The 26,848-nt window shown below is 39.9% G+C and overlaps 1 protein-coding gene across 1 annotated transcript in view; it reads right to left on the reverse strand.

Moving 5' to 3' along the window:
- Positions 1–2,316: 2,316 nt before the first annotated feature.
- The window catches only part of ryr2b (ryanodine receptor 2b (cardiac)), a 76,899-nt gene continuing 52,367 nt past the window's right edge, over positions 2,317–26,848 (reverse strand). The window contains exons 80-105 of the mRNA XM_026189897.1: positions 24,245–24,344; positions 23,804–23,883; positions 22,944–23,020; positions 22,711–22,784; positions 22,400–22,480; positions 22,102–22,190; positions 21,714–21,842; positions 21,261–21,365; positions 20,926–21,007; positions 19,563–20,839; positions 19,332–19,393; positions 18,718–18,859; positions 18,480–18,566; positions 18,027–18,239; positions 17,742–17,872; positions 16,364–16,406; positions 13,433–13,569; positions 12,561–12,621; positions 12,071–12,217; positions 11,723–11,857; positions 10,638–10,794; positions 10,446–10,510; positions 7,160–7,260; positions 5,135–5,186; positions 2,997–3,086; positions 2,317–2,424 (exon numbers count right to left, since the gene is read on the reverse strand). Of these exons, the coding sequence (XP_026045682.1) occupies positions 2,317–2,424; positions 2,997–3,086; positions 5,135–5,186; positions 7,160–7,260; positions 10,446–10,510; positions 10,638–10,794; positions 11,723–11,857; positions 12,071–12,217; positions 12,561–12,621; positions 13,433–13,569; positions 16,364–16,406; positions 17,742–17,872; positions 18,027–18,239; positions 18,480–18,566; positions 18,718–18,859; positions 19,332–19,393; positions 19,563–20,839; positions 20,926–21,007; positions 21,261–21,365; positions 21,714–21,842; positions 22,102–22,190; positions 22,400–22,480; positions 22,711–22,784; positions 22,944–23,020; positions 23,804–23,883; positions 24,245–24,344 (3,825 nt within the window). The remainder of the gene's footprint in view (positions 2,425–2,996; positions 3,087–5,134; positions 5,187–7,159; positions 7,261–10,445; positions 10,511–10,637; positions 10,795–11,722; positions 11,858–12,070; positions 12,218–12,560; positions 12,622–13,432; positions 13,570–16,363; positions 16,407–17,741; positions 17,873–18,026; positions 18,240–18,479; positions 18,567–18,717; positions 18,860–19,331; positions 19,394–19,562; positions 20,840–20,925; positions 21,008–21,260; positions 21,366–21,713; positions 21,843–22,101; positions 22,191–22,399; positions 22,481–22,710; positions 22,785–22,943; positions 23,021–23,803; positions 23,884–24,244; positions 24,345–26,848) is intronic.

The raw sequence follows: 26,848 nt of genomic DNA on the forward strand, positions 1-26,848 counted from the left end.
TATAGAAAGGCATCTCAACAGCCACCCTTCCACTGAGACCATTTCTGATCAACTGAAGGGTCAGATGCATCTCTATGTCAGGTCTTTGCTGGATTTTTTCACGACATGACATTCAGCTAGTGTTCATCTGGTTATTACCATGTATTACCATTTTCATACAAAAATGATAATTCAGTTTTGTATCTGCATGGGTAACCCAACTTTATCAAGTTAGTTTCAAGTTCATTCTCAGTTAAGTACCTGAGTTTTGTCATGTCATGCCACAGGATTAGTATACTACTGTTCATTCAATGTAGACTCTAAATGATGCTCCATAACCTAAACTGCATCCAGACCTGAAAGACCTGGCATTACTCAACCACAGGATGGAAAGATTAAAGACTAGAAGGGGAAGCTTGGCAGCTCCAAAAAAAAACATCAATCTTATCCACAATATCTTTTAATCAGGCATATGTGGCAATTATACAATAAACAGTATGTTTAATTTGCGTTGTTTTGATGGAATCAGACTCCCTCCTTCAAGTACACGGTGTACTAGTAAATCAACTGTTGGAAGGTTTCTTATGAAATTGGACCTCATGTCTCCTGCAAATCTGTGGCGTGAAAGAGGAGTTGGATGTCTGTGGGTTTGGTGTTTAGACGGCATGATTGATTTTTATACTCACTAGAAGACGGTATCTTTCCAAATTAAATAAGCTTTTGATTAGTGGTTTTTTCCACATTCCTCGACCTCTGGTCTTTGGCTAATGTGGCAACAGATTAAATAAGTACAGTCTTCCTGTAGTGTAGAAGTGACACGATCTTAAAGACCCCCCTCACCTTGTTGAAATGTCAGTGTGGTGTTTGCATGTGCTGCTAGAAGACATATCTTGACGGGGATGACTTAGCCAATGCCATGAGCATTTACACCATGGATGTGTCTGAATCAAACATGGATTCAAACAGGTTTGTTCTTTTGGAAATCCTGGCTAATGAACATGTCACATTCAGATGTGTTAGGGCTTCCTTTTTCCAGGGCTGGCAATCGAGAACGTTTTCTTTATGTTTAAAATACCAACACGTTATCAGCTGCTTGAAAAATTCAAGATTAGAATTCTTACCCTGTACAGTTCACTCTTCTTCAAAATCAGATCTTCTGCTTCTATCATATATTTGTCAAACATTACAACACGCCATCGAGATGCACCAAATTACAGGTTTAAACAGACTCTTGTAAGCAGTAAGCATTGTTTAATATATCAATGTTATATCGCCAGTCACAGCCAGTCGTGGTTTGATGTTGAATGGCGGTCCATAGAATCTGTTACAAAGTAATCATCAGAACAATAACAGACATAGCAGCTCCCAATCCATCACAATTCACTGATTACTGTAATTTGTGAGGTACAGAAAGAAAGTGACAAGTTCTGGTACCATCGGTTGGGTGCTCTGTACAAACCAATGACATTTGCAATTTATTGAGAAGTCAATCATATCCAGAATATTACAACTGCATGGTCAGCAGTAACCATGACTATTAAAAAAAAGCATGAAAATATAGCATGACACAGAATTGGCGAGCACTGGGATATTTGCGTTGTGCACGTAAAGGTTGTGCTGTGAAAAGGACCCATAAAACTAAGAATGGCCAGACTACAACTCACACTTGAGTCATTTATATACATCTACAGTTACATGGAAATTCTGTCACAGTTGTTGCATGTTGAACTTTCCTTTTTCCTCTCACATTTATCCCTTTGCTTTAATCCCTGGCTCTTCCAAGTTACATGTTGAAGTATCATTGAGCAAGCTACTGAACCTTAAGTTGTCCTCAACGCATTGGGGCCTGAGTGTGTAAATGTTAGGTTAAAAGTGCTTCGAGACAGAAAAATGTATATGTGTTTAGAAAAGAAACCATTTGCAACTGTTGTTTTTTTTAACAAATTAAAACTAATTAATGAATTAAATTATAAATAAATAAATATTGAGTACTTGCTACTATTTTTTGACACAAACAGCACAAGTTTCCCACCTTTTTCACAATATTTGAACAAAACTGTGCCATGGTCATGACTCAAAAACAGCCAGAATCCATAGCAGCAGTACATCTGTTCGACTCAGTGTGACCTTTGCATAATGAGGACAATATCTGTAGGTGGCACTCCAACTCCTGTCATCCTGTTGTTAACCTCAGCATGATTTAACAGTTTAACAAAACTCAGCACACTCTTTTAGTCATTGAGTTATACCCACGAACTCCCTCAGGACTTTTCGGCCATCAGAGACGGGTATCAGAAATATTGTTTTGACCTGAATGGCGAGAGATCTGCTAGCGTGCTACACCACAGCTGACAATGATGGTGGGAAAGAGCTCGATACAAGGAATTGCAGGGGAACAGAAGGAACGCGGGAGGGGGGAACAGCAAAGAGCGAAGGGTAAGGATCCTGGAGAGATGAGCACAACAGACAAGACAAGAGAGCCACAAGAAACAGAGGAGAGTAAAAAGAGCAAATGCCAGAGGGAGAGTGTTTATATGGATGTCACAGGAGGAAGGAATGGGAGGCTCTGATTAGAAAAACAAATCCATTTATTTAGAAAACATGACACACATCCAGCAAGAAAAAAAATGCCTCAAACTGAATTTCGATTGCCAGCTTTGACTGTGACAGATAATGATTTATGAAACAGAAAAAGCCTTATTACTACAGATGCTGCTGCAGTCTTAACAAACCACTCAAATGAATAGCTTCCTCCCACAGGACTGCTAATACATGCATCACACACTAATGTTGTATGAGAACATAAACAAGTGGTTCTCAATCTTTTGGTTCCAATTAATTTTGTAAAATAAATGAAATACTTGATTGTGAGAGAAAGAAAATGCCAAAATCTAAAATTAATACTATAGAAACACACAGAGAACTGAAGGCAAATTAGCAACTCCAAAGGCATAAATCGAGACAGATTTTGTCTTGTGACACTAGGGAGGCTTTAGACCTCTCAGGTTATTTCATACCAGTTGATCCTCATATTGCTTACGGAAACAGTCTCCCACAGGAAAGAATTCCCAGCAACGCTCCTGGTACATTTTCCACACATAAGATTCCTGGCAAGGTCAACAGAGTAGCAATTTATCAAAAAGTCATTAATTTCATCATGAACACATTCTTTGACAGTGAGCTAATTAGAAAAATAAAATGAAGTTAGCAGGCTCCATTTCTTTTATGTTTGCTTGTACCATGCCAGAGAAATAGATACATGCTCCATCTATGAGCACAGACAGCCATGTACAGTAAGAGCTGTCACTGTTGGGTTTATCACCTTACTTGGGGGAATTCCTCGACATTTTCTTCTGCCTTTGTGCCCATGGATGTAAAGTAGGCACGCTCTCATCTTCCTTGTTAGTAGCGCAAGATGGTGAAATTGAGGAACACATTTTTTTTGTGTGCAGAAGTCAGGGGAGGAGAAGTGCTATCTTAAGAGAAATTACCTTAAGAGACATTTCAGCTATCAGCTCCAATGGGAGTTTTACTAGATCATTTAACACCTGGGTTTTTAATGACTAGATGGATATAGATGGTCCTGAAGACATATTATGTAATTGAATTGATTAAACTAAAAAATAAAACATAAACACTTTGTTAACTTATCAGATAAGCCTATAGATTGCTGTCAAATAAAGATTCATTTCCTCACTTACTGCCTCAATCATGTGCATGTCAGTAATCCATGGAAACGTGACAGGTTTGAGTCACATGACTCATATCTAAAAGCCCTAAAACAAAGGATGTGGAAAAAAAAACCTCTCTTTGAAGCCTTTGTGACTCAATGAGAGAGAGGGCATGAGGTAAGGTTATTAGGGAGTTTTCCATGTACTGGGACTGAAATGTAGCCTGTTCAACTGTACAACAGGCTGTAGGAGCTTCTGCTCCTTAAATAGTACATACCACAAGGGGATTGGGGGACCAGGCATTCCCGTTCAGGGGCCATGCATAACCCTTGGTTATCACTGGGGAATGGAGGATTGTATGGTCCAGCTGCAACACTTCATCTTTATGCCAAAGCTGCCACAGCTCCTCTACCAGCAGCTGCATCATGATTAAGAACCATGTTTTCACATTCTGGGGCCACCAGGATGACTACTAGTTTCTCCATTTTAAGTACTTTCACCCTGGCTGGGGTAAGCTTTGATTTCATGGTTGTTAAGTTCATGTGCACACTCAGGAAAATGGCTGAATAGGTAACAAGAAGAAAGTTCGTCTTTTATGGTAAAATCTAGCGCACATTAGGATGCAAGACTACTGGCATCCTGGAGTGTTTATTTTGTTATGTGCGCAGACAAGTCTAAAACCTTTCACTTTTTTTGACTAGGTGACTGTAATGGCCATTGGGAGCAAGAAGTTTCCACTTGCATTCTTTAGCAGACAAGTAGATGAAGAAAATCAGAGCAAGGCTGAAAGTCATGTGCATGGTAGAGACAGTGCTAAAGGGGTCGGTGTGGAAAACAAGGGTGTAAAAGAAAATCTTCAAGACTGCGCATGTGCCAGGATTTCTAATCAATAGTGACAGCTCTTAGAGGACATAGCCTACGAGAAAGAAATATTTTTCCACCAAGCAGCTCCTCTTTCAAGCAATATCTGAGAAGAACAATATGCTGAAAGAATATACCCAGTATATCTAGGAATAAGTCCCAGAACCCATTTGATTTGAAATGCCCCAAGTTCAAAATGTTTCAGGTGGATTAAATCAATGTAGTTTTCTTTGACTGTGAGCAATTGTGCCATGAAACTGTAAAGATTTACCTTTTTAAAACATGCCACTAATTGCACAATGTTTTGTGCTTAAGTGGAGATGTATTCATAATGGCAATATCTAGCATGTATATTGTTATAAAATATGCGTGCCAGGAGTGATAAGGCTTTTGAGAGACAGTGTGAATGCATATTCTGTCCTAGTTGAAAAGGTTACACCACAGCTCTGTCATTATCATGGTAAATGTGTGAAATAACAGGTCACTGAGACACGAAGGGAGTATTTTTGGAAAGCTATACTTTGGGATTTGATCTTGTCAAAATAGTGTAATTGTTTAGGAAATTTAAAAGTGCACATCTAGTTCTTTGGTTTGATCATGCTATAAAAAGACGACAATTATACCTGCCCCGTGTGTTCCGTCTCATCCTTGTTAATAAGGTACATCAGAAAAAATCTGCAAAGACACAGAAGGGGGAGTTATGCAACAAGTTTCAAATCTTTCAAACCACCAATGATTTCATTTGGTTCTGTGAAAACTTAAATTAACAAGCTGTTCATGTAGTAGTCAAGTAGAAGGATTATGATGATTACGAATGTAAATTGGATTTCAAATGCAGAAATATAACCAGCAATGTCAACCTGACAATCAGGTTAAAATTACCTTTAATACTTGCAATTATTTGATGATTGACAAGCAAGAAATAATGAAATCTAATGATCCTTTGGTTTATTAAATTATGAGTAATGATGCTACAGCCTATAGACCTTTATCAGGTGAGCCAAAAATGTCAAATGAGGCACGACTGTACATACATATTCATGAGCAAAGAAGAGTCCATCAATCAGGGGATGCAAACACATCCTGCTAGATCCATACTAATCAGTCTCAAAAGCGCTTGCCACAGGCAATTATTGACATGGCAACAATGTACAATGCAATGACACCTTCAAAGTAACCATTTTTACTTCTAGCAGAAAAGGTTCCTTCATGTTATGCTGAAAAGCAGTGAAAAAGACAAAATGATAATCATTTTCTAACCATGACAACTTAATAAGCTTGAGTGGGGTTATTGTTTTCTGCCTTTAATACCTTCTATTACACACATTTTCTTATTTTTATTAGCGTTTCATCCTATTGTACTTATTGTGGTACTCTTGAGCATTTCAATTAGCAGTCTGTGTATGTAAATGACTATGGCTTTCTTAATGTAATACATACAGCTTTACATAGGTGTCTTATAATATACAGATAAACTGTGTTCTTGGTGGATACAGAGTTTGGTCAAATGCATGTATTTTTAGGTTAGGAGGTGTTTTGATTCTTACTGGACTGTCATTACACATATCACAATAAAATGATTAACAAAGCACAGAGACACTCACAGACCACTTTATTACATATATTTTGCTAGCACCAGGTTGAATCCTTTTTGCCTTTTTCATGGCATGGGTTTAACAAGGTGCTGGAAACAATCCTCAGAAATGTTGGTCTAATCTGTTGCTGCAGATTTTTCAGCTGTACATTAGTAATTCAAATCTCCTCTTCCACCACATCTCATTGGTACTCTAATGGAGATATGGGGACTGTGGAGCTACAGTGAGGAAACCTGTCTGAGATTATTTGAAATGTGTGACATGGTGCATGAACTTGCTCTAATCAGCCATCAGAAAATGTACACTGTGGTTATAAAGGGATGGCTGTGGTCAACAAAACTCAAATAGGCTGGGATGTTTAAATTATGTTCAGATGATACTAAGAAAATATTGCTCATACCATTACAACACCACCATCACCAGCCTGATACATTGTTATGAGGTAGGATGTATACGTATCTAATGCTGTTAATGCCAAATTCTGATCATGCCATCTGTGTGGTTGTGTGGAAAACCCAGGCCAGCCTGTCTGGCTCTAACGGCAGAACCAGAAAATAATTTACTGAAAATCATCTTTTTTCTCCATTGCGATGCTCAGTTTTACCTTCAGCAAGTCATTGCGACCATGTCTGCGTGCCCAAATTCACTGAGTTGCTGGAATGTCATTGGCTGATTAGTTATTTGCATTAACAAGCAGTTGAACAGGTATACCTAACAAAGTGGCCATTGAGTATAAGTGAAAAATAGAACTTAAAGACAATGGTTTGAATCTGAATTGCAAGCTGTGGTAAACAAAGTTTTATACTGAGAGCTAAACTTGAGAAAGGAGATGAACTTATAGCAATGATTTATGGAGACATACAGATACACAGCCAAGTGTGTTAATTAGATTTATAATGTTTGCATTTTATAACTGTTCAGTGGTGACAAAGCATGCATAAAACTTACAAATGTAAACATGACCAATGCGTAAGAACTTAGTTTTAATATTTCTAAAATTAGGTCGAGTTGATATCAAACCCAGGCATAAAACCAGCGCTTTGATGAACTCACAGATAGTTGGCCAGGTTGTGCTCCTGAAGCGTGTGAGTCTCAAAGCCATGAGGAACCGTATCAAAGTATTCACTTCCCATTCCACATATAAAACATTTGGTCTGCAGGAAGAGAAAGTAAAATGCAATGGTTCATGAAACAGATTTGGACAAACATGATGTTCCCCAGACTAAATTAGAAAGACCAGAAGCCCGTTGTTTTAGTGCTCTGTGATTCAAATGTGGTATTTAGCCTGCTAGCACAACAATCTGACACCTTTTTTTTCTTAAACAAATGCACTGAGAGGACACCCACATAAGGAAAATACAAGTAAGAAGAGAAACCTAATATTCCTTTTGCAAGCCACTGTGCAACACTTCGGGGATACTGAAAGTTGATTCTGATCATCTGACCGTAGCTTTCCCAGCCTTGTAAAGAGGACAGTTGTATAATGATTAAAACTCAAATGAGCCATGAGCAGCTGAACACACAAAGAGTTGGGAAATGGTCGCAATCACAGCATTAGAAGATGTAGTCTTAGGGTTTTCACATAAATGCCCTCCTTGACTCCCCACTCAAACCATGCGTTCCTCCCTGTCCAGGATGTGTACATCCTTGTAACTGAAAAAGCGGTCACCAGTCTTTAGGTGTAAACAGACAGCAGAGTCCTGGCCTGATGAGTAAGGTCTTCTGTGTTCTGCCATCTGCTAAGCCAGTGGCTTTCTTGATATATAATAGCAGTCCTCTCGTTACTTAAATGCGTACACTATATTGTTTCATTTGTGTCAGGGGACCCAATCATCGACACATACCAATTTTTGGCTTGTTTGGGGGTTTGAATGTCACAAAGACAAAGTGTTTAAAAAAAAAAAGAAAGATGCTTTGGGAAAACCAAAGAACCTGTTTGTGCTGTGACAGTGATTGAAAAGAAGCAATAACGAAATGTGTGTTTTGAGTTTAATGCATTTTAGGTCATTTCTATTTATGGCAAATAATGGTGGAATGGAGCTCAACCTGATTTATCATTGCTGAGAGCAGCAGAGCTTAATACCCCTATAATACAACATCTGGAAAAGCAGGTGTAAAATCTGTGACACTGTTTTTTATTTTGTGACACAATGACAAATATAACATATACAGTAGAAAGCAAGAACACATTAGACGAAGATGTCGGAAAAACTGTCACAAGCCTATACCGAATTAACACAATGTATCGCTATTTTTAACAGTTTCACAGCCCCAGCTTGCATCTGCTCTATTCAGCCTTCAGCAATCTGTAAAATATTTTATTTTTGCTTGAATTTCTTCTGAATGTTTTGCAGTCAGCTGAACCACAGCTCTTTACTATATTTTATGTTGTTATTGTTTTCTCTGTTAATGTGGAATGGCAGATGCTGACTTAAATGTTAATGACAATAACAACTATATGAGTACACCCTTTTCAGACAGTAGCTCACCAGTTTTGTCAGACTAAGTGTACTACCCTGTTTCCTCAGTCTGGTAATCAAAGGTCTAGTTTTCGATTACTTGGCTGCCTCTCCTGCACCTTTGGGCTTTTTTGCTTCCTTCTAGTGTCAGACTGTCTTTCTAACTTTATGTCTTTTTTTAGGTTCTGATTCTCACGGTTTGTTAAAGCCTTATAGATATACCAGTGAGGGTTTTAGCCTGGCTCCCTGGTTCACTGGGTTCAGCAAAATAACCCTAACAAATAACTATTCTTTAAATAACAAACAGTGCATTTCCATTTGTTTTTCTACTCCTTCTAGCTTCTATGTATGGGCACATGAGCATTCAAACATGAGAGAAACAAGACTGAAAGACTGAAAACAACAAATGCATATTTTATGAATACTTTATTATTTTTTAATCAACAATTTGTTTTTGTCAGACTAGAGTTTCTGTGCTGACAAGTCACTAATCATTCAAGAGAAAGAGATAATGGTACCCTCTCATTAGTGCTAATGGTACATTTGTTTCCTGTGAAACAAGCCCCATAACTGAATGTACTTCCTTTATGTAATTGTATGTGTGTATGTGTGCAGTTTGTTTGCTCCCACATACTTAAGTTACAGCTGAAGTCTGTACTATGAAACAGGATTTCATCTTATCCAGGTAACTTCAGGATTAACCAGAGTTTTCTGTACTATGAAATGCTGTTTCACCACCTACTGACCAATCGAGTCTTCAGAAAACAACTGATTTGAGGCCTGAGGGATCCTTGATCTCTCAGACTTCTATGCACAGATAGTAGGATGGTCTAAAGTTTTTCAGCAACATCTGAAGCCTTTGTGTTTCATAAATATTATATTACTATATTGTTTTATATGCTTTAAAACATGATTTGTATGTTTTAACCTTATGCTAAAGTCTACATTTGAATTCTGATATATATATATATATATATATATATATATATATATATATATATATATATATATATATATATATATACATACATTCATTATTCTGAGACCATTAAAGGATGCAGCTGAAAGAACAAAAAGTAAAACAAAAAAATTAAATACTAGATTACTTGTCCTAATTGTAGAGCTATTAAACTGATAAGTCTGTCAACTTACACAGTTGGCATTTTTCCCCACTTTCCTTTCTGGCTTCAAATAGGCTAGACTTTGTTAATATACTAGATCTTTTACAGTCTTCCTGTCCAAAGCACCAAAAGCATACACACATTCATGCAGCACTTCTAATACTAAACAACTGTGCAGCACTTTTCCTCTCACACACACTGCTTTGTGTGCAGAAGCTGTCATGTTTCGTCAGTATTATTTGCTTAACCTCTTGATATTTTTTCCATATTATTGCTTTATCCTCATTTCCAAAAACCAGGAACTCTGCTGCCAGAATACTTATCCATCTATGTTTTTGAGATGCTGCCAGTGCCACAAAGAGAGGAAACCTGAGTTAATAACCAGCTTTGTGTGACCACTTATTCTGATTGCTGGTGTTAAGGTAAGTGAATCCAGGTAAAAGAAAGACACTCTAGGCATGTTGAAATCGCTTCATAGTACCAAACCCTGGTATCAAACTTAGCCACAGAAGCTGCTGCTACATAAACATGGTGCAAAGGACAATATAAAGCTTTTATAGGACATTTATATCTCACAATGCTGGATTATGTATTGTTGGAAATTGATTTTGCTCAAAATATGGAAACAAACAAAAGAAATTGTGGTTGCTTACTGCAATATAATGCGTATATTAATAACAAGTGGGGTTTTTTTTAATAACAGGGCTATCACCAATAGAAATATACTGTGAATGTGTGAGACAAAGTGTCAAATCTCACCTCCATATCCTCCTTCACCTGTTCCTGTTGGTCACGAAGCTCTCCAAAGGCATCAATTATCAAGCCTAAGAGCAACATCATGAGCTTTTTCAGTACATGTTGATGCATGATAAATTCTTTATTTCCAGTTAATTTTAAGTTGCAAAACAAATTCACCGTGTGTGTGTGTTTGTGTGCGTGTGTGTGTCTTACCCTGGATAATGGCCAGGAGGATGACAATGACAAAGAAGAAAAACGTAATATCAAAGACAATCCGTTCCACCTCAAACTCATCTCCAGCAGGATCCTCGATCTCATCGCCAATTCCACCGCCTGCACGCACTCCCACATACATGTGGAACATGTAACACTAAAATAAATAAATAAATATTCTGTATGAGGATCAGAGCACTTCTCCCTCAATTTATTCCTCCCTTTAACTTTGCTAGTGGTGTGAAATATTGAAGAATACTTGTTAATATTGAAGCTCAATAAAGAATTTATTCTCTGCATTTTCATCCCTCTATTCATGTTTGTTGCTATTGGGGAGAAAAAATATTAAACTGCCATTACTTCTACATTTTTAAACAATAGTGCAAGTTTTGTTTCTCATCAATCTTCTCAGACATGTATTCCCCTTCGGGGAGTATAAGGCAAGACAGATTAACATTCAAGTTGTCTAGCAAGGGCTACACTGTGCTTTAACTGCCAAGGACAATATTTTCCGCAAGGAATTTGAACAAAATCAAAATATCAAAGATTTTTCCATACAAGTCTTCTGCTTTGGATTCATACGCTTTCATTGTACTCGTCTTTAAAATGGTACGGCAATGACTGTAGAGCGATTGATACAACAGCACGGTGAGTGAGACTGAGGGTTTACCGTAATATCCCTCACCTCCTATATTAACAGGGCTTCATTCAAATGCTTTTACTTCCCATCCGCCTGCATATGTGAGTGACAGTGGAGTCCATATTAGAATAGAGCAGGCAGTGGGGTGTTAATATTTTGAGTGGCCAAACAAAGGGCTGTGCTGAGGCTTCGGGGGCTGTTTTCTCTCAAAGTGTCCATCATTTTATAGAAAAAAAAACTTGATGGAATAAGACATGAGGCTGTTTTCATTTGAACAATAGGGATCCCTGTCAGAACCTTCCTCTACCTCTCTCACTGTGCAGGTAGAAAAGGAGGTGGGTGGCTGTGTTTGCATTATAAAGATAAGCACAAAAAGATAGCGACGGTGATAAGAGGCAGATATATGTGGAGGGAGAGTGTGTGTCAATATGCACATTAAACTCACAGTAAGCATGTCATTGCACTTCATGTCTTGGATGTCCTTGTCATCACTTTTGTTGTAGAACTTTCTGAAGAAGTTGAAGGCTACAACGGTGTAGAGGTACACCACAACAGCCAAGAGGCCCACGGTAAGGATCAACTGACAAGCACACATACATAATTAGAAAATGACAGACAGAGGCAGACGGGCTTTAATACACTACTTCTTCTTTAATACACAACTCAATATAACCTCACAAGGTGAAAGCAAACATCGGATGCATTGTAGCTGCACCCATGAACACACATGGAAACTGATGGAGAGAGAATTAAAGACAGATCCACGCAGATATGCAAATGCACAAACACACACCTGTTTGCCATTATGTGTGACAGAGGAGAGGATGGTACGAAGTGTCTTGAAACCCATAGCGATATCCAAAAGGTGGGCAGCAAAGAAGAAGTTGTTATAATGTCCCAGAAACGACATGGTCATGTACCATGCCAAGTACAAGAAGGACTGTAAGTGCACACACGAGCACAACCAAACATAAGAAACACAACCAATATAGATTACAAGGACAGATAAAGAGACAAATGTGTATTTTAGATAAGTCGAATAAAAAGGATATTAACATCTCCTCCTCTGCTGTACGCCCAATTTTATCAAAACAAATCGTAGCGTGGTAGAATGACAGATTAACAAAAGAGGAATAGGCCATAAAATATCGGATACGTTTTACAACCACTGCCTGGTAACATTAACCAAATAGTTAACATAAATTGCAGGCTGTAACACCTTTTCTTTGGCTTATAACCAAACTGAGCAAAAGTCATAAACTATTAGATGCAATCCAACTTACATTGTCAGTGAAAACTACACCTAGTTTCCAGACCTGATACTTCATGTCAATGGAGTTGCATCTGAAAAAAAATATATGATTAATTAATAAAAAAAATAATTGATAGACAATAACAAGAACAATTAAACAAGGTCAAAATGTTAGTGATTTAGATCAGAGCCTTGACCTACTGTGTTTTTATATTTTTAAAAACACAGTCTCAGTTATGGGGCTTTTTCTTAGAATATTATGTTCTTCCTCAAGTACAGCATAATGTTCTAGGACCTTTTTTTACCTGTTACATAACATATACACACAGACACACACGCACACAATGTTCGCAGAACCATTATTAAAAATGCCACGGGCTATTAATAATCATTTGCCTGAAATGTTATTTTACTAACAAGGCCCACACAAGAGCCAAACATAACAGTAAATAAACCCAGACTGTTAATGTATTTCACCAGAGACCCATTTTGTAGTCCAATTCACTTCCACAGTAAAATGCATTAGAAAATGGGCTGTATCGATTTCATATTTAAATTTTTCTATGTCATTCCCAGACAGCCTGTATACTAGCTATCCTCCAGATAAGTAGCTGCATTATTGCGATCACTGCAAGCTTCTTTGTGTACAGCTGCCTACCTAATCCATATTATGGAGGCCTGTCAGGAAAGAATTATTTGTATTTATTAAAATGCATATACAATATAGAAAATGAGACTGTGTTCTTGCATGCATTAAACCTTTCTATAGCAATGTCATAAATAACGAAAAACTACACCATAATTTTGTCTGAAATTACACGCAGAGCTACATAAATGACACATTGGACCTCAGATGTTTCCCATGAATCTTTTTAAGAATGCACAATTGCAAACTCTACTCACAGAGCACTCCAGGCAGCATCTCTCTTGAGCCTCTTCTTTGTTTTTGTTTCAGAATTAAGGTCTAAAGCAGCCTTGTCCAGACCTAGGAGTTCACTTATCTTCTCGCAGCCATAAAAGTCACCGTACTTATCCATCACCTGAACAGGGAAGAAGACATGTTTGCATCGTGACGCAAGCAATGTGTTCTTCAGTGTATCGTCACATGAATTACACAAGACAATGATAAATGGTATTTGGAGTAATACTGAATTCTGCATAGTCTAAGTGTAACGAAACAAAGATTGTCAGACACTTGTGTTGCAAATGTTTTGGGGGTGTTTTTGTTTAGTTTTGCTTGTTTGGACAGTTGTGTGAATGACTGGCACAAACACTGGTTTTAAAGTAATCAACACATTTGTGTTGATGCAGACTTTACCATTTACCTTCCTGATAGAATGCACAGGCGTTGCATCTTGGTTTAAAAATATTGACTTAGGCTCATGACAAATACATGAGTTTCAACTTTATGTGACTGAATCTATTAAAATAAGAGCCAAGCTTTATTATAAAGCCCATTTGCCATTACAAACCCAGGCACTCTGAAGTCTGGCAAGCAATATCACAGACCTTCTAACCATCTATTTTACTGCAAGTTCTTAAAATGATGCAATCAAGGGTATTAAATGCAATGTGGGAGTGCCAGGTGTATTTTATGTAGACCAACTGTCCATGAAGTGGCAAAAAGCCAAAACCAAAGTCAAAGTGCTTTAATGAAATTCAAAGTCAAAACACTACTTTCCAGTCCTGACATTTTCTTCTTTAAATGAAGGTGTTTGTGCAAAAATTACTTAATAAATTATTAATTACGCCTTACAACCAGGTGCCTATCATAAAACTTGCAGTGTATAGGCAAGGGCCACATTGCAGTGCAGAACAATTTAACAAAAAGCAAGCTTTAGTAGCAGACTACATAGTCCAAAAATGCATACTTCAATAGGTAAACAAAAATTACAAGGAGCTCACTGAGAGTAGCAGACAGAGAACGACTCAACAAGGACAAAATGGAACACATTTCTATGCTGTATATACACAGAAGACTGACTACTCCCGAGAGAAGAGTGAAAACAATCAGGGAGTCAGGGGAAGACAGACAGGAAGCAAAACTAGCACACAACCCTCAAAGGATAAACTCAAAACCAAATAAAACACAAATCAAAAACAGCAGTAACACTAGAACAGCACAGAACTCATGACAAGAACCAGAACTCAGGAATGTCAAACAAGAATCAGAAGAACTAAGCCACTAAGTTTAACCTAATAGGATGATATTGAAACCATGATATGAAACCAAGACCCAAGCGAATAAGTATTAGAATATCAGTAATGCCTAACAGAAATCCAAACATTAAACTACAACTTAACAAAACCCGAGAGCCACAGCAGTCGCTGTGAGAACCCATCATATCTATTTTTTTGTTCAAATATACACTGCCAGGAAAATGCAATATACAGTACTGCTGTGAAATAAAATCAATACTTCCAAATATCCCTTCAGAAGCTGATGAGTACTACCATAAATACTAGCTGGATGTGTCTATGAAACCATATCACCAAAACAAAATGGCAAACCTATACTCATTCAAGTGTAAAGCACAAGTGATACAGTGAAATAAAGTTGTTGCTAACACTGTTCCTAACAAATCACTTCAAATGAGAGGGGAACAGCAGCATGTTCCAAACACTGAAGACTTTAAATATTTAAATAACTGCTTCCCCTGATAAAATGATCAGTGAATGTAGTTTGATGCAGCACACAAGGCCAGATTTAATAAGTCATCCGCATAAAGTGAGGCTGCAATCGCAAGAATGTGCCAATAAGAGTGGAGCAAATTAGCAGCGCCAAAATAACACAGTACATTAATGAAGTGTACACATCTGTTTCTATTGAAATTACTGTTACTGCCGCACATGCATGAATGTGTGGGGTCTTTTTTCCTGCGTGCTACAGGCATTTACTCAAATCAAATAAAGCCATCTGACTCTAATCTGCCTGTACAAAAAACAAATACTGTATTCAAAATGTTGATCTGCATTCATTGACACCTTAACAACATTAAGACTTAGACACAAGTCTAACATGTTTGAGATCTGATGGTAGTGCTGCAGAGATCCGTGTGGATACTTTTGAGCAAAGATAGGTTTTCAATAATATTTCTGTGTATAAATGTGACTAAAAACCAAACACAGCAAAATGAAATACTCGCTATAAAACTCGACTTTGCTGCTGATAATACATCTATGGCTTGCAGGCCTCTTGAACTAGGCAACTAATCCTTCTCCTCCTCCTTACACTCTACATTCAGTTCTGCTCCGCTACCAAAAAAAGAAAAAGCAGAAGCACCAGAAAAATATGGGACACTGGTCATTCAGGGTAAGTACCTGCAAACCTTAGTAAATCACATTTGGATGATTGATTTAGATACTGTCCTCCCTAAATTCTGCACTCAGAAAGGGAAAATCCTAAGGCCAGCCAAGAAAGTAATGTGTATGTGTCTCTTTAGTAAATCTCAAAAGTAGTTATTTTAATCCCAAAGGAGGTAATCCCAAACCCTTAGTAAAGCCCCCAGTAGCTTTCCTACCAGTGCATTACAAGTTGAATTTCTATGAGTCACATTAAGTGTTCCTAAATTGGGGGGGAAAGACCAAAAAGGGCTTTCTTAAAGCAGACAATGACAATGATCTCCTTTTTTAAACTACAGAGACATAATCAATGAGAAGGCTGAAGGTGTTGCACTGTCTATTGAGGCAAGAAAATCATTTTGGTATTTTACAGGGAAATAATGACACCTGTGATGAAACGGTAAATGTCATTATGTTTCTTAATGCAATGTAACTACATGGAATATGCACATAATTATATAAATGCATAAGCACTTTTAGACCAGACCTTACCTTTCTCTTCACAAATTTATCCCAGTAATTGCTTGGAAATGATCTGAAAACATAAAGAGTAAGAGACTCATTCATATGGGAGGAAACTGTAACATTTACTGAAGCAACATTGAGTGAAAAATTTCAGCCTGCCACTTCAATATGTATACACTCACCAGCCACCTCATTAGTTACACCTTGCTAGAAACATGTTAGGCCCTATTCTGCCTTCAGAACTGCTTTAATTTACAGGTGCTGGAAACATTCCCTAGAGATTGTGGACTATATTGACAGCACAGGGTCATGCAGTTCCTACAGATTTGTCAGCTGCACATGCATGATGCAAATCTTTCATTCCACCATATCCCAGAGGTATCCTATTGGATTGGCATTTGGTGACCATGGAGGCCATTTGAGTACAGTGAACTCATTGTCATGTTCAAGACACCAGCTGGAGATGTTAACTTTGTGACATTGTACATTATCGAGCTGGAAGCAGCCATCAGAAGATGGGCACACTGTGGTCATAAAGGGATAGATATGGTCAACAACAACACTAAGGTAGGCTGTGGTGTGGAAATTATAATGTTGATAATAAGGGCCCCAAAGGGTGCCAGCAAAATTACAGTCACAGCATTACACCATCAGCAACCAGAACCCTTGATACAAGGTCGGATGCAGCTATGCTTTTATGTTGTTTACACCAAATTCTGACCCCACCATTCAGATCTAGCAGCAGAAATCAAGACTCATCGCACCGGCCGACATATTTCCAATCTCCTATCGTCTAATTTGGTGAGCCTCTCTGTTTATTGTATCCTCAGTTTCCTGTTTTTAGCTGATAAAAGTGTCACCCAGTGTGGTCTGCTACTCTAGCCCATCTGCTTCAAGGTTTGACATATTGTGCTTTCAGACATGATACTGAGTAGTTATTTGAGTTATTGTTGCCTTCCTATCAGCTCAAAGCAGTGTGGGCATATTCCCCTGACCTTAGACATCAACATGGCATTTTCACCCAAAGATCTGTCGCTCACTGGATATTTGCCCTTTTCTCTGTAAACCCCAGTTGGAAAATCCCAGTAGATTAGCAGTTTTCTGAAATACTCAGACTAGTCCACCAAAAACAATGCCACTTAAATCACCTTTGTCCCTCATTCTGGTGCTCAGTTTGAAATTCACCAAGTCGTATTGATCATGTCCTCATGGCTGTTGCCATGTGATTGGCTGATTTGATATTTGGCTTAAAGCCAAGTCAGTCAAGCCTACGTAATGAAAAGTCCAGCAAGTACTAGGTGTCAGTAGCAGGTTTCTTAGATTTGAAGTACAAAACAGGCTGTTATTTGATTTTTCCATTACTTTATGAATAAAAATGATATTAAAACACAAGTCATGAACATACGGGGTGTTAATTGCCAGTCGGTCCCATTGGCCTTTGATGTCTTCCTCAGGAGGCTGTTTTGTCACATAGAGTCCATCAAACTCCAGCCTTCGTGCCACTTCCTTCTCACGTTTGAAGATTACTAATGGTACCTTTCAATCAAATGCACTACAATAGTCACTATATTCTTTGAATAAGTACACCAGTAATACACTAGCAAAACATTCAAGTTAATAATTTACTTCATGGCTCTTGACAGGTAAAAAGTGATTATATAAAGTGAAAGAAGTTCTTAAACTGGTATACCTTGAGGCAGTAATAACCAATAATACAACAGAAGGAGATGATTGTGTGTGCTACAGCCAGGAAATTGAGAGAGGGCTCCATGTATCCACTGTTTTCTTCAAGTACAAAATACACTATGCCCTCGCTGTTGTTGTCAGCATCAGAGTTCAGTTCTTCACCGTAAACAGATGTGGTCATTCCTTCCTCTTCTTTCAGGGTAGGAAACGGTGTTACCTTGGGTAGACAGTAGACCAAATATATAATACTTAAGACAAAGTTGACTTTTTTTGACAAAATATTAAAAACCATCTTTTTTAATATAAGAAATTCAATGTTGTTAAAGTAAAGCATCGACCGAGACTACCCAGTTTGACTCCCTGGGCTTCACAGCATGAAGTAGCAAATAATGGGCAAAAAAAATATGGACAAAACACACAACAGCACAAAATACTTGTCTCATTAGCACATTCCCACCTTGTAGAACAGAAGGACGAAATTGATTGCAAAGGTGATAAAAAGAGCCAGCAAGCGCAGATTATAAAAGTTCCTTGCAAAATAGTTCTGGAAAAAAGAAACAGAAAAAAATCTGAGGTGTGTGGCCTTTATATTTATGTGACTGTGGAGGAAAACTGACGTGGGTGTAAGGATGCATCCTTATCTACATTGTACTCATACATTCACAGCCATGTGTGTCTCTGTGTGTGCATATTACCAGCAGGCTCTTGTTATGAGTGCCAATTGTCTCCCAAAGGGCAGATTGTTGGCTCTGTGGTTCTTTTAACTTATTTGAGAATCTCTTGGCTCTCCCCCTTGCCTTTGCTTTCTCATTTCCAATTTTCTTCTCAGACTTCTCTCTGCAAATAATCCATACGCAAACAGAGGGAAAGTCAAACAACCTTACTTTGACCAATATCTGGGATGATGAAAGCAGAATTTTGCCTGTGAAGATTTCAAACTTTTGATGTTAAATGTGATCTTAACCTTTGCTTTAAGCCCACATGAAAAGTCAGTGGTTTTTATATTTGAATGGCAGTGGCTCAACAGTGTAGTGGTCAGCATGTTTGCATAAGACCCAAGATTTTAGACCAGAGGGACACACAAATTCAGCCTCAGGGAATCAAATCAAATAAAACATGCAGGTCCATCTGTTGTTGTAACCCCTTGAGAGTTAAGGGAGCAGCCAGAAGGAGCAGCCTGTCATTTAGCAAAATATTTTTTATTGGTTTTAAACACACATTTTAGCGACTGTAACACTTAAAGTGTTATTGAGAAGTTAAAGAAAATCCCTCTTTGAGAACCAAATAAGAAAGCATGCAAGAGACTCACTCTGTGTTCATTTTTGTGTCTTCATTTTTATCCTCTGTGGTTGTGTGATCCTTAATTTGCTGCTTGTAAAATTCATTAAGAATCAAAGTTTAATATGAAGCTCAAACAGTATCAAAGTATTACAAATCAATGAAGCTTAGGACAAGTCCACACAGATGAAAAACCTTGGGAAAAATAAAATGTACTGAGCCACGAACATTAAATAAAACATTCTGAATGTAATTTTCATACCGTTATCTGATGCTTCTCAAAATCAGAGGAAGCACTGGTCCTGGAACTTGTGCTGAACAGGTCATCCAGACTGGCAGTGAGGTCTTGTGCTACAAGTTTGTATCGACCTTCCTCTTTCTTTAGTTTGAGGCCAAAAATGCTTGACAGTACATCCACCTCTCTGGGGGAGGTCACAGCTCCCATCTGCCCAATCTCCCTCAATTCTCTGTGGGACGAAAAACTGGCAGAGTACCTCCTCGGCTGATCCACACCACTTGGCACCTCTGTGACCTCATCAAGAGTTGGTTCAAGGATACCGCCAAGCAAGTCAGATATCCTAATCCTTTTGGCTCCCTCTATGAGCCCACCACTCACAAAAGCAATATACAGCACGTATAAGATGCTGTGAAATAAAACATAAATGGACCGTACCTGAGCCATACAAATGAATCGGACGAATAGAGCAGCCGACATGAGGATATCCTTCAGGGTCATCTTCATCAGTGTCTTTAGGTTTGTCAGAGAAAGTAGAGTTGAGAGAAATAGCCACCAATGAATCATGAAAAACATTCCCTGATTGCCCAGGCGTCGTTTATCCTCGACTTGTTTCCCAGTATTTCTTTCTCCGGTGTTAGAGCCAGATATCTGAGCTGCAAGCTGCATCTCAAAAATGGTGTCCTCACAGAAATTGACAAACATTTCCATTTTCTCTCTCTCTGCACCCTCGTTGACAACATCAAAAATGAACTGCCTCTTCGACTCCTTAACCTGTGGCTTCTCCCACTGTGTACGGCTATATTCGCTGATCTCAAAGTAGACGCGTTCGAAGCGCTTCCCACTGCCGAGGACCTCTATGCGTCCTAGACTGGGCTGAAAGTAAGTCAAAACACTTTCTGCCAGTTCCAAGAATGTCTTTAGTCTTGAATCGTTGGGCATGTGTTCTGACAAGTTGGTGAGGAGAACGGTGATGCTGAAGCCAATGTCTTTTGCTGGCTCATGGAAGCGATCCACAAAGGCCTCATAGTTCACAATTTCACCATCATTAGTCTCCATGCATGAAAGCAAGAAGTGGATCTCAGCCTGCGAGAGATGCTTGCAGTTTTCCATGGCTTTCTGGAAGTCCTTCCTGGATATGCTTCCCTGACGATCAGGATCATGTTCTCTGAAGGCTTCTGAGGAGGTGAGGTCTTTAAGTTTGAGGAACATGTCAAAAAACTTGAGAATCATTTCCACATTGCCTGACGATTCCACCAACATATCCACCATTTGCTTTCCAGTAGTTCCATTGACAACATTACCTGCATGAGGCACAGGAATGTCCTTACTTAATGATAAATGGTAACTTATTACTATCACAAACTGCAAAACAACAGAAGATATTTACCTTCTAACATGGAAAGCAAAAACACAACCATATCTTTCTGTAAATCCATGAGCTCCTTTAGAAGCTCTATTTGCCTTGAATCCTGTATGTGCAGAAAATATATTCATAGTTAAATTTTCATAAGTTGTACTACTGATTTCACATATTACACTGTGCACGAGTGGGCACATTATCAGAGGACAGTTTTATATTAAAAATAAATCTGAACTAAAAATGATGACTGCGGGGGTAGAAACCCTGCAGTACATGATCACCTAGAGCATTGTCAATTTTATGTCTTCTGAATTTTAAATGGAAACATGCATGGTCACTGTGAGTGGATTAATACACTGTACCTGAGAGAGCTTCATCTGCAGGTGCGCAAAGACATGGAGGAATCCCACAACAGCGTCCCAAAGACGGCTATGAGCTAGACTCTGCTGGTTCCCAGTACACGGACCCTGCATGCACACTCTGATAATATGAGCTGCTAGTAAAAGCAAAGTGAACTTATAGAGAAATAGACAGCTCTTTGCAGAAGCCCCCGGCTTGTGGATTTATGTAGAGTGTCTAGATTTAGACACTTTACATCTTACCCATCACAGAGTGCTATTACGAAGCAGTTTGATTGGTCCTAAATTAATTCTGCAGCATGACAAGAATTTGAAATATACAACCCCAAATTAACAGACTGCTGGGATCCTTAATTAAACATTTTAAAGACTACATTGTGGAACAAGTTCAAGTTTAATGAAGGCTACAGAGCTGGGCAATAAAATCACTATGGAATGTAATGGAAACAGACTTACCTGTATGTACTCAGTGAGAGTGTTGAAGACCTGTTTGGCCACTTCAATGGCCTTGGAGAAGTTGTGTTGACCTTGTGCATCAATCGCATCCTTACCTGAGTAGTACCAGTAGAAGTCACTGATGGACTCCTACAGTGTAGCAGAGGAAAATGTTTGTATTTCATGAGCACAACTAAAACGTTCTTTTAGAGACAAAACTATTGAAAAAGACAAAGAACAAATCCAATTCTACTATTGCACTCCAGCTAATTTAACTTTGCCTTATCTTTGGACACATCTACTTGAAATTAAATCAATCAATCACTAAAACATTAGGCTCCACAAATGTGCCTTAAATGAAACACCAATACACAGCATTACAAATGAAAACTCATCACAGCGTGCCTACCTGTATCCTTAGTAAATAGTCTACAGTGGATATAATGATGTTGACAGTGGTGTTGTTGCCTGTTTGTGTTCTCAAGTAATTCTGGAAATCTAACACATAAGCAAAATATTATTAAAGTGGACAAATTGTTAAAAGTGAGCTTTGCATACATTAGGATTGGACAATATATATGTAGTACACAGCTGTTATAAGTTGCTGTTAAACTACAGTAATTTCCATCTATGTTTCTTCAATATATCAATATATTTTTGTGAACTCTTTGACAGAATGTAACTGGATACAGCAGAAAGCAATTAACCTGAGTTGTGTCCTTCACAGAGCAGCTGAAGGAAACGGAACAGGTCACAGGTTAGGTCTTTGTCAGGCATCACCTTTTCTCCTGGGAAAAAGATGGACAGAAAAAGGTGAGGGGAAAAAAAAAAAAAAGCAGAGGTCTAAGGTTCATAAACCGAGTAAGAGAATGTTCAAAGAATGAAGAGAACAGAAAATTAGGCCACTTTTGACTGTAAATTCAGAGTATGTTCAAGGCCATCGATCTCACAGCTGGCTCTTCTGCTGTGACATGGATTAATAGTAATAGATTTTTTTTTGCCTATTTGAATACAGTACCTGAGCTCTCGTCCGTGGCCATGCCTAATCCCTCTGCTTTGTTCTGCCTCTCAAAAGCATTCAGATCCAAAACACTGAACAGAAGAAAAGCAGGCACAACCACACAGAAAAAGAGCACAAGTAAAGCACTTGTACTCTTGCCTTTTTTATTTTAAATTAAATCAATCAGTATTTGAAACCTGCCAGCCTTTATAACATTTGACTTGATATCTAATTTTTCTACATTTACTCACCTGCATGACTGCATGAGCCCAGCCATGCTCTGAAAGAAGCCCACATCTCGCTTCTCTTTTAGATAATCCAGCATTTTCTATCAGACAAAAGCATCAAAGACAAGGTCTGATAAATGGACGATCTGATTTGAAACAGGGATAATTAGATTTATTACTGTGAGCATTGCTGCAGTAAGATGACAAAATTTGAAAAGGCTATGTTCTAATAAGGACAAATAATGACACGAGGGCACTTAGTTTAAACATTATTGTAGACCCATTTAACGTCCTGCAGTGAGACCAAAAAAAAATCATTTTAATTTGCACAAACAGGCAAAAAAATTAGGACCACTCACAGATATATATGTATAATGTAAGCTCGGGTAAACACTCATAGTTCATATTGGTGGATGCAGGAGAAGTATGTAGATGTAAAGGCCTGCCCCAGCTTGTCAGGAACCAAATCACCATGATTAGATCTCTGAAATGGAAAGGCTTTCAAGGTGCCCATGGTCAGCACTGGGAATGCATACAACTTGCAGGATCTGTTGCCTTCTGGTCACATATTAAAAGGCACCATCAGAGATCACACATCCAGCAGGGCAGACACAGAGGACCAACAGGTCACAGTGTTTTGGCTGACTGGTGTATCATTAGATACTCGTTTACTTTAAACTGAGATCTTTGATAAAACAGTTTCTTCCCTAAGTTATTCAATCCATGGTAATCATTTGTTTTATTATATAAAAACCTGAACTCCTATTTAAAATGAAGAAATAGCGAATGTCACAGAAGGTATATATCAGATCTATTTTGTGAATGCCAAGAAAAAAAAAACCCATGTAAATAGTTTCAGGGGGAAAGCAATGAAATTACTGTACCTGCTGAACAGTGGCATTTCCTCCATTGAGAATAGCAATGCCTAACTTCAGTGTAGGGGCAATCATGGAGCCTATGGCACCTGAAATTAATCAAAAGAAAAGAAAAAGCATGGTACTGACTCCAAAGAATAACACTGCATGATGCACATTTGAAGAAAGGAGTGAAACACACTAAGCATCTACTCTCTTCACGTCAGTCTCAAGAAAATGAGCACTAAATCAATCAGAAAGAAAAAGATTACTTTCTCAGTTCCCTGCATGTGGGAATCTTTGCCGAGTATTCAGCTAACACAAATACTCTGACTTACTGCTGGCACATCTAAAGCAACAACATAATAAATTAGAAAGCAAAAGATTAATCTTAATATTTAAATTTCTATGATTTTAATATATTTTTCTATTACATTAAAATATTTTCTAATATTTGAATGTCTTTCCTACCTTTGCTGGCGCTGATAGTTTGCAGGACCATCTCAGAAGCTCCACGACAATGTAACCTGGCTTGCTGGTACAGCAACTTCTGTTTCTCCATCTCCTTCTCCTGAGGCAATGAAAAGATAATTCATGTTTTTATACACCATTTTATCAAATTGAATTTAACATAATGTTGACTATTAATAATCTATAACACTGTTCACAATAGAAATTGTAAAAACTAACTGTTAGGATGCCTGGGTCGTCGACCCAGGGTTTTTGAGTTTACGATATTATTTATACTGTCTAGTTTTTGGTTTCTTTAAGTTCTGTCTTATGGCTTAGGTCTCTGTCTTCTTTAGTTGCTCTGTCTCCCCTATCACCTGCATCCCCTTGTCTAGTTCGCGTCTATGTGTATCCTAAGTTCCTATATCCCCGTGTTCAGTCAGTGTTTGTGTCTGCCCTGTTCCCACGTCTCTGTTCCCTTTGTAGTGCCTGCATATGAGTCTGTGTCTTTGTTCAGTCTGTGTTATGTGTTTCCTGTTTTACTTTGAAAGTCCATGTCTGATGTTAATGTGTCTGGTTTTGCTTCCCCTTGTCTCGTTAGGCCTGATTTGCCCCAGCTGTGTTTCCCTCCTGTTACCCATTCCCTGATTGCTCCCTCTGTGTATTTAAGCCCTGTGTTTCTCTGTGTCTGTGTCGCGATCTACCGTTTATTTTGCTGTGTGTTTTGTCAATCCGCCGGTGTTAGTTTATTTTTGACCTTTTTCCCCCAGTTATGTTATGTTATGTTTGAGTTCAGCATTAAAGCTGTTTTGGTTTAAGTTCTGTCTCCGGAGTCTGCACCTTGGGTCCAATTCCTGTCTGCACACAGCCATACCTAACAGAAGATCGCGACCAGAACATGGACCCAGCAGTACTCGCCCCGTCTGAAGAGCTCAGGGAGGATATAATTTATTCAGTGGATAAATTATGTGACCTGTGGCTGATTCATTCTGGGGAGGAATTTCAGCGTGCTGTGGCGAACCGGCTACAGCGACTGGTTTCTGGTCTCCCCTGGCTTTTGGACTCACTTCACCCACTCATACAGGAGTTTTTCCTTAATGAGCTTGATCTGCATCCCCCTGTTGCTACCGCTCACCTACCCAACTCGGAGAAAGATGTGCTGCCCAGCCCACCGGACTTGGAGTTGCCCGGCCCATTGGAGCCATCACCGAGGAGGAAGCGGCGGCCGCACCACCGGCGTGTCACCCCACAGCTGGACCCCGGGATGTCAAAACAACCAGCTGTGGTGAGCAGAAAGGACACTTTTTCTTTTTCTTCGGGCCATGGGACTATTTATTCTGGGGCTATGTTTTTTGCATCAGCTGCTCAGCCACGGGGTCACTTAGCTGCACAGCCGTCTGTCTCCGCTGGAGGGCCCGAGGAGCCCGTTCAGCCGCCTGTCTCCGCTGGAGGGTCCGAGGAATCGCTTCAGCCGTCTCTTCCTGCTGGAGGATCCGAAGGGCCCGTTCAGCCTCCTGTCGCCGCTGGAGGGTCCGAGGGGGGGCCCGTTCAGCCACCTGTCTCTGCTGGAGGCTCCGAGGGGCCCGTTCGGCCACCTGTTTCCGCTGGAAGCTCCGAGGAACCGCTTCAGCCGTCTCTTCCTGCTGGAGGATCCGAGAGGCCAGTTCAGCCACCTGTTTCCGCTGGAGGGCCCGAGGGGCCCGTTCAGCCACCTGTCTCCGCTGGAGGGCCCGAGGAGCCGCTTCAGCCTCCTGTCTCCGCTGGAGGGCCCGAGGAGCCGCTTCAGCCTCCTGTCTCCGCTGGAGGGCCCGAGGAGCCGCTTCAGCCTCCTGTCTCCGCTGGAGGGCCCGAGGAACCGCTTCAGCCTCCTGTCTCCGCTGGAGGGTCCGAGGAACCGCTTCAGCCTCCTGTCTCCGCTGGAGGGTCCGAGGGGGCCGTTCAGCCACCACCGGCTCCACCGCCTGGTCCGGCCTCCGAGTCTGCAGCTCCGTCTGGTCCGGCCGCTGCAGCTCCGCCTGGTCCGGCCTCTGCAGCTCCGCCTGGTCCGGCCTCCAAGTGTTCAGCTTCGTCTGCTCCTGAGGTCTCCATGCTGTCTGTTCCTGCTCGTCCTGTCCGGCCTGCTCGTCCTGCTCGTCCTGTCCGGCCTGCACGTCCTGTCCGGCCGATGACTGGACGTCATTGCTGTCATGGACGGCCCCCTGAACTACGTCGCCGTCGGTGCCTCCCGCCCGGCCGGCCTCCTGATCTGCTCGGTCGCCGCCGGTGTCTCCCGCCCGGCCGGCCTCCTGATCTGCTCCGTCGCCACCGGTGCCTCCCGCCTGGCCGGCCTCCTGAACTGTTTTCTGGGCTCTTGGGCCGTCAGCCTCCGGGCCGCCCCCCTGAACTGCCCGGGTTTGGACTATTGTGCTGTCAGCCTCTGGGCCGGCCCCCTGAACTTTTTGTGAACTGTTTTTCCTGGCTGCCTGCGCCTGTCATGAGCCTGTTTTTTGTTCTGTTGCTTTCCGGGCTCCAGTGTTTGCACTTTTTTTGTTTTTGGCTCAATGTGTTTCATTTGTTTCGAGCCCTCCATCCTGTTTCCCCCGCCGCCCACCCTGGTTGGGTTGTTTTTGTTTTTTTTTTTTATTT

The sequence above is a fragment of the Astatotilapia calliptera genome, chromosome 13 (assembly GCF_900246225.1).
Source record: "Astatotilapia calliptera chromosome 13, fAstCal1.2, whole genome shotgun sequence".
NCBI classification, from domain to species: Eukaryota; Metazoa; Chordata; class Actinopteri; order Cichliformes; family Cichlidae; genus Astatotilapia; species Astatotilapia calliptera.